General features: G+C 40.4%; 1 protein-coding gene across 4 annotated transcripts in view; it reads left to right on the forward strand.

The window, feature by feature from the left end:
* The window catches only part of slit3 (slit homolog 3 (Drosophila)), a 601,438-nt gene that overhangs the window by 323,762 nt on the left and 265,180 nt on the right, over positions 1 to 12,496 (forward strand). For 3 of the 4 annotated variants that reach the window (XM_061891595.1, XM_061891594.1, XM_061891593.1), the window contains one exon: positions 5,628 to 5,699. In XM_061891595.1, the coding sequence (XP_061747579.1) occupies positions 5,628 to 5,699 (72 nt within the window). Of the gene's footprint in view, positions 1 to 5,307; positions 5,424 to 5,627; positions 5,700 to 12,496 lie in introns of those variants that run through there. The other variant, XM_061891596.1, reaches the window with a different exon arrangement.

Raw genomic sequence — 12,496 nt, forward strand, 5'->3', positions numbered from 1 at the left:
TGTGGCTTCGTAAAAAAAGGGTGCGGGTACTTTCCTGGTCTGCCTGCAGTCCAGACCTGTCTCCCGTGGAAAATGTGTGGCGTATTATGAAGCGTAAAATACGACAGCGGAGACCCCTGACTGTTGAACGACTGAAGCTCTACATAAAACAAGAACGGGAAATAATTCCACTTTCAAAGCTTCAACAATTAGTTTCCTCACTTCCCAAATGTTTATTGTGTGTTTTTAAAAGAAAATGTGATGTAACACAGTGGTGAACATGCCCTTTCCCAACTACTTTGGCACGTGTTGCAGCCATGAAATTCTAAGTTAATTATTATTGGCCCAAAAAAAATAATGTTTATGAGTTTGAACAGGTAATATGTTGTCTTTGTAGCATATTTAACTGAATATGGGTTGAAAAGGATTTGCAAATCATTGTATTCCCTTTATATTTACATCCAACACAATTTCCCAACTCATATGGAAACGGGGTTTGTATATAACAATTTTAAATGTACTGTATGTCCATGTAGGTCCAGAGTGCTAACAGAAAAACTGGCCAGCATCATTGTGTGTGCACGCCACATGAGAAAAGCACTTTGCTGTAAATCAAAGAGTGTTTTATGGCACTGATGCACCTAAAGAAAGTGGAGCGTGTATCTCAGTCACGGCCATTGGAAATCAAATGTAGTGAATTTTGGGGACTATGTTAAGCAGATGTTTGGCTGTACAGCAAACCTCCTACAAGGTTAGTCCAATCCTGCTGTTGGACAAACAAATCAGAAGAGAAACGATGTCCTGACAGTTATGGAAGATGTACAGTTCATTCTTTGTAGTTGTTTGTAAATCATGCGCTTCATTTAGAGCTGGAGCTGCATTTTACACTCAGTATCCATTACTAATGGGCTGTGGAAGCATCAACCATTTACACCTACATGTTTCTTATGTTTGGCCCTGTGATGAGGTGGTGACTTGTCAAGGGTGTACCCCGCCTTCCGCCCAAATGCAGCTGAGATATGCACCAGCGACCCCGAACGGGACAAGCGGTAGAAAATGGATGGAGGTTTCTTATGTTGCCTTGTGTTGTGTTGCGTCATGCAGTGTTATGTTATTTTGCATTTAGAGATATCCAATAATGGTTTGTTTGCCGATATTTCGATATTGTTCAACTCTTAATTACCGATTCCGATATCAACCGATACCGATATATACAGTTGTGGAATTAACACATTATTCCTAATTTTGTTGTAATGCCCCGCTGGATGCATTAAACAATATAACAAGGTTTTCCAAAATAAATCAACTCAACTTCCATCCATCCATCCATTTTCTACCGCTTATTCCCTTTCGGGGTCGCGGGGGGCGCTGGCGCCTATCTCAGCTACAATCGGGCGGAAGGCGGGGTACACCCTGGACAAGTCGCCACCTCATCGCAGGGCCAACACAGATAGACAGACAACATTCACACTCACATTCACACACTAGGGCCAATTTAGTGTTGCCAATCAACCTATCCCCAGGTGCATGTCTATGGAAAAAAATTCCAACATGGCACTGCCATATTTATTATTGAAGTCACAAAGTGCATTATTTTTTTGAACATTTGTTGTCACAGGGGCATTTTTACCACTGTGTTACATGGCCTTTTCTTTTAACAACACTCAGTAAATGTTTGGAAACTGAGGAGACCAATTTTTGAAACTTTTCAGGTGGAATTATTTCCCATTCTGGCTTTATGTACAGCTTAAGTTGTTCAACAGTCCTGGGTCTCTGTTGGAGTATTTTAGGCTTCATAATGCGCCTTGCATTTTCAATGGAAGACAGGTTTGGACTATAGGCAGGCCAGTCTAGTACTCACACTATTTTACTTTGAAGCCACGCTGTTGTAACATGTGGCTTGGCTTTGTCTTGCTGAAATAAGCAGGGGCGTCCATAATAACGTTGCTTGGATGGCATACAATGTTGTTCCAAAACCTGGGTCTACCCTTCAGCATTAATGGTGCCTTCACAGATGTGTAAGTTAACCATGCCTTGGGCACCAATACACCCCCATACCATTACAGATGCTGGCTTTTGAACTTTGCGCCTGTAACAGTCTGGATGGTTCTTTTCCTCTTTGGTTCAGAGGACACAGCGTCCACAGTTTCCAAAAAACAATTTGAAATATGGACTCGTCAGACCACAGAACATTTTTTCACTTTGAATCAGTCCATCTTAGATGATCTCGGGCCCAGTGAAGCTGGCAGCATTTCTGGGGGTTGTTGATAAATGGCTTTCGCTTTGCATAGTAGGATTTTAACTTGGATTTATAGGTGTAACGACCAACTGTCGCTACACCTGTAGTTACGGACATTGGTTTTCTGAAGTGTTCCTGAGCGCATTTGGTGATATCCTTTACATACTGATGTCGGTTTTTGATGCAGTACCGCCTGAGGGATCCAAGGTCACGGGCATTCAATGTTACGTGCAGTGATTTTTCCAGATTATTTGAACCTTTTGATGAGATTAAAGACCTTAGATGGTGAAATCCCTAAATTCCTTGCAATAGCTGGTTGAGAAATGTTGTTCTTCAACTGTTTGACAATTTGCCCACACATTCACAAAGTGGTGACCCTCGCCCCATCCTTGTTTGTGAATGACTGAGCATTTCATGGAAGTTCTCATGACACCCAGCTTTTCCCAGTTAGCCTGTTCACCTGTGGGATGTTCCAAATAAGTGTTGGATGAACATTCCTCAACTTTCTCAGTCTTTTTGCCACTTGTGCCAGCTTTTTTTGAAACATGTTGCAGGCATCAAATTCCAAAGGAGCTAATATTTGCAAAAAAATAAAGTTTTCCAGTTGGAACATTAACTATCTTGTCTTTGCAGTCTATTCAATTGAATATAAGTCGAACATGATTTGCAAATCATTGTGTTCTGTTTTTATTTAAGATTTACACACCAAGCCAACTTCACTGGTTTTGGGGTTTGTATATCAGCTATTAAAGATCTCAAGAGTCAGGTTTTAGTGGTCTGTGTTTTGTTTGCTTTGTTTGTTTTCGACATGCCTGATAGCTGTGCGAGTCTGTGGTCCGAGGACCGTCATGTCAGCTAAAAATGTGTGTGACTATCAGTGGTACTTTACTTTAATCTACTTGTTCATTTACTGTTAATATTGGCTTACTTTCTCTAAACATGTTCTATCTACACTTCTGTTCAAATGTAATAATCACTTATTCTTCTGTTGTTTGATACTTTACATTAGTTTTACCGACGTCCCACTGGGTGTGAGTTTTCCTTGCCCTTATGTGGGCCTACCGAGGATGTCGTAGTGGTTTGTAGTGCCCTTTGAGACACTAGTGATTTAGGGCTATATAAGTAAACATTGATTGATTGATTGAGTTTTGGATGATACCACAAATTTCGGTATTAATCTGATACCAAGTAGTTATAGGATCATAAATTGGTCATATTCAAAGTCCTCATGTGTCCAGGGACATATTCCCTGAGTTCATAAACACAATAAAACGTTTTTTAAAAACAATAGAAGGTGTTGTGATCCCCAAAAATATTCCTGTAATCATAGTATCGACTAGATACACTTCTGTACTTGATATCATTACAGTGGTGGTTGTTTCCATTTTGACACCAGTGAGCTACGGTGTGTAGTGAAGCATCAATCAATCAATCAATCAATGTTTATTTATATAGCCCTAAATCACAAGTGTCTCAAAGGGCTGCACAAACCACAACGACATCCTAGGTACAGAGCCCACATAAGGGCAAGGAAAAACTCACACCCAGTGGGACGTTGGTGACAGTGACAATGATGATGATGAGAAACTTTGGAGAGGACCACATATGTGGGCAACCTTCCCCCCCTTTAGGGGACTGAAAGCAATGGATGTCGAGCGGGTCTAACATGATATTGTGAAAGTCCAATCCATAGTGGATCTAACATAACGGTGAGAGTCCAGTCCAAAGTGGATCCTATATGTTTAACATGTTTAGCTCTTCCTCATACTGCAGTGATAATGGTACTTGTAAGAAACATACTTTATTTGTCGCCATATTGACAAGGACCCACGGGGGGCGGTCCTCTCCAAGGTTTCTCATAGTCATTCACATTGACATCCCACTGGGTTGTGAGTTTTTCCTTGCCCTTTTGTGGGCTCGGAACAGAGAATGTCGTTGTGGCTTGTGCAGCCCTTTGAGACACTTTTGATTCAGGGCTATATAAATAAACACTAATTGATAATGTATTGATTAGTGATTTAGAAGTGGCTTCAACACTGCATACAGCGGATGGACTTTAGACCCTAGCTAGTTAACCACGTCTTAAAACAGGTCTTCCTGAGGGCGTTTCATTCTTATAACTTCCAGGGTTTCCCACACATTAATTTATTTGTGGCGGCCCGCCACGAAAGAATTACGGCTGCCACAAATTAAAAAAAAAATGGACTCGCTCGACCGCTCATAAAAGCAATGGGACTCTGTCTGTGAATGGAGCTTGTAGTTACATATTATATAAACATGTAAATATTATATAAATATGTATATAAATATGTACATAAAGTGTTGTAATTATATTCCAACTCCGCGTTCTTCTTGGTCATCGCCCCCCACCACCCACCCGCCCACTGACGCTCGACCACACCACCACAAATAGATGCCTGGCCTGCAGGAAACACTGACTTCACCTTTATCGTTAGTTTTTAAGCCGAAATGCGCCCAATCTCCCTTTTCTGTCCACACACTGTGTCTGCTTGTAAGTACTCTGTGTGTGTGCTGCCGAACATGTTTATTCCAAACAAGATTTGGTCCAGAGGAAAAGTGAAGGCATTCCGCGGGGGAACAGTTTGCGGGGTTGTTGGGTTCATGGACGAAGCGATGCAAATTAAAGTAAAAGCCAAGGATGGATGAGTGAGGGGCACAAGGTGGGGGCGTCCACCAGTGGGGCGTGGGCCAGGCCGGGGGAGGGGGTTGGCGGGTGCTGCTGATGTTTTTTTGTGGCGAGTGGAAGGAAGTCGTGACTGCGGGTTTGATTTACGGCGGCTTTGCTTTTAATGAAATTGTTTCAGTGACAGAGCCGGTAAAAGGCCCCTAATGGATTGGCCGGCCTAATGTAATGAAATTACTCCCTCGCTCGCTCGGCGCGGGAAGAAAGGAAGAATAAAAGATGACATTGGGAGGAGGAGGAGGAGGAAAAGGCAATTAATATTTACAGAAGAGACAAGAAGGGGGAAGAAGGCTGGGCTTGGCGCCCTCTCTCTCTTTCTCTCTCTCTCCTCCTTTCCCTCTCTCGCCCGCTCTCTCACCGGCCAGTGTGGCGGCGGCGAGCTAGCAGGTGATAGGCTGACGCCACGCTGGCCGCTCCGCCACTTCCACGCTCCTGCAGCTCGCCGCCTTTTTCCTCCTTTCCTCCTCCTCCTCGGGGCAGCTCGCACATCACAGCGCAGAGGTGAGAGTGTCCATTTTTTATGTGTGTGTGTGTGTGTGTATACTTTAAACTCACTCCTTAGGGCATCACATCCCCGCCTACTCCTGACACACATACTCATCACGCCTTTTTTGCTTAGTCTCTCCTCCTCCCTCTCCTTGACTCCCTCTCATCAGTGTGTGTGTGTGTGTGTGTGTGTGTGTGCGTGTGTGTGTGTGTGTGTAGGCAGCTGGACAGCAACCACATCAGCTGCATTGAAGATGGAGCTTTCCGGGCGCTGCGCGATCTGGAGATTCTGTAAGTGGAAAAAAAAAACCCAAAAAACCCTCTCTCTCCTGCATGTCTAACAGGTCCTTTTTCGAGTTGGGCAAAGTGTGTTGTTTTTGTGCTCTCTGTGCGTAAATGTGCGTCATGTTCGCGGATGTGTGCGTCCTTGATCAGCGCACCGCTGCACACGTAGCAAATGCTGCAGAAGTGAGAAAACACTTGTATTTTTGCATCTTAAAACGCTTTAATTGGACTTTTTTTTCACCGATTGCCACCTTTGCTAAGTGCCACCATGATGACCACATTAAAATGCAGTAGCATAGTAGGTGTAAGTAATTATTAAAAACAAAAAGGTATATTGATGTGTAACATTACACACAGTTTGAACAATAACACCGAGTTTGATTGTAGGAAAATAAAACCAATATCGCACACATTAAGTTGCGTTTTTGTGCCTAAATATGCGTCATGTTAGCAGATGTGTGCGTCCTCGATCAGAGCACCGCTGCACACGTAACAAATGCTGCAAAAGTGAGAAAACGCTCGCATTTTTGCATCTTATAAATGTTTTATTTTGACTTTTTTCCACCAAGTACCACCTTTGCTAAGTGCCACCATAATGACCACATTAAAATGCAGTAGCATAAGAGGTATATGTATTAATTAAAAACAAAACAAATGTATATTGATGTGTAACATTACAGACAGTTTGAACAATAACACCGTGTTTGATTGTAGGAAAATAAAACCAATGTTGCACGCATTAAGTTGTGTTTGTGCGTCATGTTAGCAGATGTGTGCGTCTTTGATCAGAGCACCGCTGCACATGGAGCAAATGCTGAAAAAGTGAAAAAAAAGCTTGTATTTTCGCATCTTATAAATGCTTTAATTGAACTTTTTTTTCCACCAAGTACCACCTCAGGAAACACTTTGGCAGTCTAAGTTTCAACATAATGACAACATTAAAATGCAGTAGTGTAGTAGGTAATGACAACATTAAAATGCAGTAGCGTAGTAGGTATAAGTATTCATTAAAAACAAAAAAAGTGTATGTTGATTTGTAACATTACAGTTTGAACAGTAACACCGTGTTTGATTATAGGAAAATAAAACCAATGTTGCACGCAATAAGTTGCGTTTTTGTGCGTCATGTTAGCAGATGTGTGCGTCCTTGATCAGAGCACCGCTACACATGTAGCGAATTCTGCAAAAGCGAAAAAAAGCTTGTATTTTTGCATCTTATAAATGCTTTAACTTTTTTTTCCACCAGTTGCCACCTTTGCTAAGTGCCACCATAATGACCACGTTGAAATGCAGCAGCCTAGTAGATATAGGTATTCATTAAAAACAAAAAAAAAGGTATATTGATGTGTAACATTACACACAGTTTGAACAATAACACCATGTTTGATTATAGGAAAATAAAACCAATGTCGCACACATTAAGTTGAGTTTTTGTGCGTAGATGTGCGTCATGTTAGATGTGTGCGTCCTTGATCAAAGCACGGCTGCACACGTCGCAAATGCTGAAGAAGTGCGAAAAAGCTTGTATTTTTGTATCTTAAAATGCTTTATTTGGACTTTTTATTCACCAATTGCCACCCTTGCTAAGTGCCACCATAATGACCACATTGAAATGCAGTAGCATAGTAGGTATACGTATTAATTAAAAACAAAAAAAAAGTTATATCGTTGTGTAACATTACACACAGTTTGAACAATAACACTGTGTTTGATTGTAGGAAAATAAAACCAATGTCGCACGCATTAAGTTGCGTTTTTGTGCGGAAATGTGCATCATGTTATCAGATGTGTGCGTCCTTGATCAGAGCACCGCTACACATTAGGGTTGTCCCGATCTGATATTTGGATCAGATCGGCCGCCGATAATTGCCAAAAAAATGCGTATCGTCAAGGCATTGGAAAATGCCGGTCCAGATCCAGTTTTTAAAAAAAAATCCGGTCCGTGTTTTCTAACACACCGATTTAAATAATAGATTCCACTCTTCTGCTGCTCCCTACGCTCCGTTCCGCATTTTCCAGCACACCTTCAACACATCTACAGGTCTGTGTTCTAACCGTTAAGACGGCCTTGTGAATTAAAAGTTACGGTAAAAATGTCAGCTGTGTGGGATTATTTTACCCTACGAAACAAAAAAGATGAAGTGGAGTGCAAACGTGGTGGTAAAGTTGTAAGACATTTTAATGACTCTTCAGAGTGAGAGGCTTTTTATCACTCATAGATGAACACAGGAGCAGGCTGACACTTGAGCATCTTGAAGTGCTCGTCTTTGTTAGAAAGATTCTCCCCATTATGCTTGGACTTCAGTTGTTTGCCCCCCTCTGACTTGGGCAAACAATTGAAAGGAGTGTGTACATAGTTTTTTTGTTTTCGTTTACACTTGTTCAAGAGCAAGTATTGATGCTGAGTTATAGACATTTTATCCCACTCAGGTTGTTTGTGTTTTGCTTTTTTTTTTTAATAATGTTTACAGCATTATTTGCACTTTATACCGTTCACTTTTTTTACTGTTTAATGATGCCATTTCTGTTATGTATACTTTTTTCTATTTTGTGTTTATCCTTGAATACCAACCATTGTGTATTATTCAAACTCACCTAATTCAGCTGTCTAGTTGTTATCAAGAGTACTAAAACCCTTTTCAACATGAATCTGACAACCAAGTAGGCTAAATAACTTTCAACTTTAATACATGCTCGGATAGGCCAGCATCAGTATCGGATCGGAAGTGCAAAAACAATATCGGTATCGGATCGGGAATGCAAAAACCTGGATCGGGACATCCCTACTACACACGTAGCAGAAGTGAGAAAGCACTCGTATTTTTGCATCTTATAAATACTTTAATTGGCCTTTTTTCACTAAGTACCACATTTGCTAAGTGCCACCATAATGACCACATTAATCATACATTTGGTATTTAGTGTAATAGATTCTGCAGCTAGTGTTTGAATCCCACTGTACGCAATATCTGAGCATGGGTAAAAATATTTCACTGTGGTGTACTCCGCTTGCGACAAATAAAACTTGAAACCTTAAAATGCAGTAGCGTAGTAGGTATAGCTATTCATTAAGAAAAGCACAATATTGATATGTGACATTACACACAGTTTGAACGATAACACAGTGTTTGATTAACCAATGTCGCACGCATTAAGTTGTGTTTTTATGCTCTTTGTGCGTAAATGTGCGTAATGTTAGCAGATTTGTGCGTCCTTGATCAGTGCACTGCTACACGTATAGCGAATGCTGCAAAAGTGAGAAAACACTCATATTTTTGCAACTTATAGATGCTTTAATTGGACTTTATTTACATCAGGAAATACTTTGGCTGTCTAAGTAGCACCATTGTGACCACATGAAAATGCAGTAGCGTAGGAGGTAGTAGGTATAAGTATTCATTAAAAAAAAGGAGCATGTATGTTTAATATAGATGTGTAACATTACGCACAGTTTGAACAGTAAAACCGTGTTTTATTGTAGGACAGGAGTCGGGAACCTTTTTGGCTGAGAGAGCCAAGAAGCCAAATATTTAAAAATGTATTTCCGTGAGAGCCCCAAAAAAAATATATTAACACTGAACACAACTAAACGCGTGCATTTTTAAGTAAGACCAACATTTGTAGAGAAAAATAGGTCTCGTATTCTTCGTAATAACATTGTTATTCTGAAGCTAACTTTGGAGGAGGCGTGGCCTGCGGGCCTGCAGCGAAGCGGGGTGTCCCAGGACCGGCCTCGAAATCAGCGACAGGAACGTAGATGGCCCACCTGGGCCTTGTTATCTAATCACTATGTTAAACGCAGCAGCCAGAAGGAGAGAAGGGGTTGGGGCTGGAGCCAGAGTGGAAGCGGGAACGAAAAAGAAAAATACAATAGCTGGAAAGCAACTGAGAGACTTATTGAAAAATAAAGCAATAAGTCCTGAAACAGGCTCTCATGTCGGTGCTTGGTGGTGTGAAGAACCCCCAGGAGGGCAAGCCCCACACTAACCAATAATGAATAAATAACTTCTTACCATTAACGCAACTTCTTGAACAGGTGCGGTAGAAAACGGATGGATGGATTAAAAATGCACGAGAACGTTTTATATTTTGAACATTATGTTTAACACTTTGATTACAGGTGGATTTATTCATTACTTATCATGTCAAGCAACGTCAGCTCAGATTTACCTGAGAGCCGGATGGAGTCATCAAAAGAGCTCTAGAGCCATAGGTTCCCTACCCCTGTTATAGGAAACTAAAAGCAATTTCGCACGCATTTAGTTGTGTTTTTGCGCGTAAATGTGCGTGGCATCTGGCAGTAGATGTGTGCACTGCAACACATAGCAAATGTGAAGTGAAGTGAATTATATTTATATAGCGCTTTTTCTCTAGCGACTCAAAGTGCTTTACATAGTGAAACCCAATATCTAATTTTTACATTCAAACCAGTGTGGGTTGCACTGGGAGCAGGTGGGTAAAGTGTCTTGCCCAAAGACACAATGGCAGTGACTAGGATGGCGGAAGTGGGGATCGAACCTGCAACCCTCAAGTTGCTGGCACGGCCGCTCTACCAACCAAACTATACCACCCTGCTGTTTTGACACGTAAAAGTGAGAAAACGCTCGTATTATTGCATCTTATTAATGCTTTAATTGAACTTTTTTCCACCAAGTACCACCTCAGGAAACACTCTTCCTAAGTACCACTATAATGACCACATTAAAAAGCAGTAGCGTAGTAGGTATAAGTATATATATATATATATATATATATATATATATTTTTTTTTTTTTTTTAAAGGCATGTATGTTTAATATTGATGTGTAACATTACTCACCGTTTGAAGAATAACACCATGTGTGAATATAGGAAAATAACACTGTACTTTCAAGTGATTTATTTTAAATATGTTTGCGGTTTGGAGACCGTTTGATACATTTTAAGGTGAGACTGCCACAGAACTGAAGCTCTATGAGCGCATTTTTTGCATTTTCCATCCATCCATTTCTACCACTTATTCCCTTTGGGGTCGCGGGGGGCGCTGGTGTCTATCTCAGCTACAATCGGGCGGAAGGGGGAGTACACCCTGGACAAGTCATTACCTCATCGCAGAATTTTGCATTTTATGGATGCTTTAATTTCACTTTTTCCCACCAAGTACTACCTCTGGAAACAATTTTTTTCCTGTCTAAGTACCACCATAATGACCACATTCAAATGCAGTAGCGTAGTAGGTATAAGTATTCATTAAAAAAAAAGTTTAAAATCGATATGTGACATTACACAGAGTTTGAACAAAAACACTGTGTTTAATTATAGGAAAATAAAACTGTTGTCACGCATTAAGTTGTGTTTTTTGTGCTCTTTGTGCATAAAAGTGTGTGGCGTCTACACACACAGCGAATGCTACTGCTGCGACTCTGAGAAGTGAGCAAACGCTCGTATTTATAAATGTTTTAATTGAACTTTTTTTCAACAAGTGCAACCTAAGGAAACACTTTGGCTGTCTAAGTGCCAACATAGTGACCACATTAAAATAGAGTAGCCTAGTAGGTATAAGTATTCATACATTTAAAAAAACAACAACATGTATGTTTAATATTGATGTGTAACATTACACACAGTTTGTAGAGCAGCACCGTGTTTGAATGTAGTAAAATAAAACACTGTACTTTCATCAAGTGATTTTTTTTTTTTTTAACGGTTTGGAGCCCGTTTGATATATTTTAAGGTGAGACTGACGCAGAACCGAAGCGGTGTGAGCACATTTTTGCATCTTACGGATGCTTTAATTGAACTTTTCCCCCACAAGTACCACCTCAGGAAACAATTTGTATATCTAAGCACCAACTTAATGACCCCATTAAAATGCAGTATCGTAGTAGGTATAAGTATTCATTTAAAAAAAAAGAAGGTATAATATCGATTTGTGACATTGCGCACAGTTTGAACAATAACACCGTGTTTAATTATAGGAAAATGAAACCGATGTCACATGCATCAAGTTGTGTTTTTTGTGCTCTTTGTGTGTAAATGTGTGTGGCGTCTACACACATAGCGAATGCTGCTATTGCGACACTGAGAAGTGAGCAAACACTCATATTTTTGCATCTTATAAATGCTTTAAATGAACTTTTTCCCACCAAGTACCACCTCAGGAAACACTTTGGCTATGTAAGTACCAACATAATGACCACATTAAAATGCAGTAGCGTAGTAGGTATAAGTATTCATAAAAAAAGGCATGTATGTTTACATGTTAACATTACACACAGTTTGAACAATAACACCGAGTTTGAATATAGGAAAATAAAACACCGTACTTTCATCAAGTGGTTTTATTTTTATGTTTTCGTGGTTTGGGGACCGTTTGATACATTTTAAGGTCAGACTGCCGCAGAACCGAAGCGGTGTGAGCGCATTTTTACATCGTATAGATGCTTTAATTGAACTTTTTTCCACCAAGTATCACCTCAGAAAACAATTTGGCTGTTTAAGTATCAATATAATTGATTTTAAGATTTTCTTATTCAAACGGGGATAGCAGGTCCATTCTATGTGTCATACTTGATCATCTCGAGATGTTGCCATATTTTTGCTGAAAGGATTTAGTAGAGAACATCGACGATAAAGTTTGCAACTTTTGGTCGCTAATAAAAAAGCTTTGCCTGTACCGGAAGTAGCAGACGATGTGCGCGTGACGTCACGGGTGTTAGGGTTCCTCACATCCTCACATTTTTTTTAATGTGAGCCTCCAGCAGCAAGAGCTGTTCGGACCGAGAAAGCGACAATTTCCAAATTAATTTGAGCGAGGATGAAAG

The sequence above is a fragment of the Nerophis ophidion genome, linkage group LG29, assembly GCF_033978795.1.
Source record: "Nerophis ophidion isolate RoL-2023_Sa linkage group LG29, RoL_Noph_v1.0, whole genome shotgun sequence".
Lineage (NCBI taxonomy): Eukaryota > Metazoa > Chordata > Actinopteri > Syngnathiformes > Syngnathidae > Nerophis > Nerophis ophidion.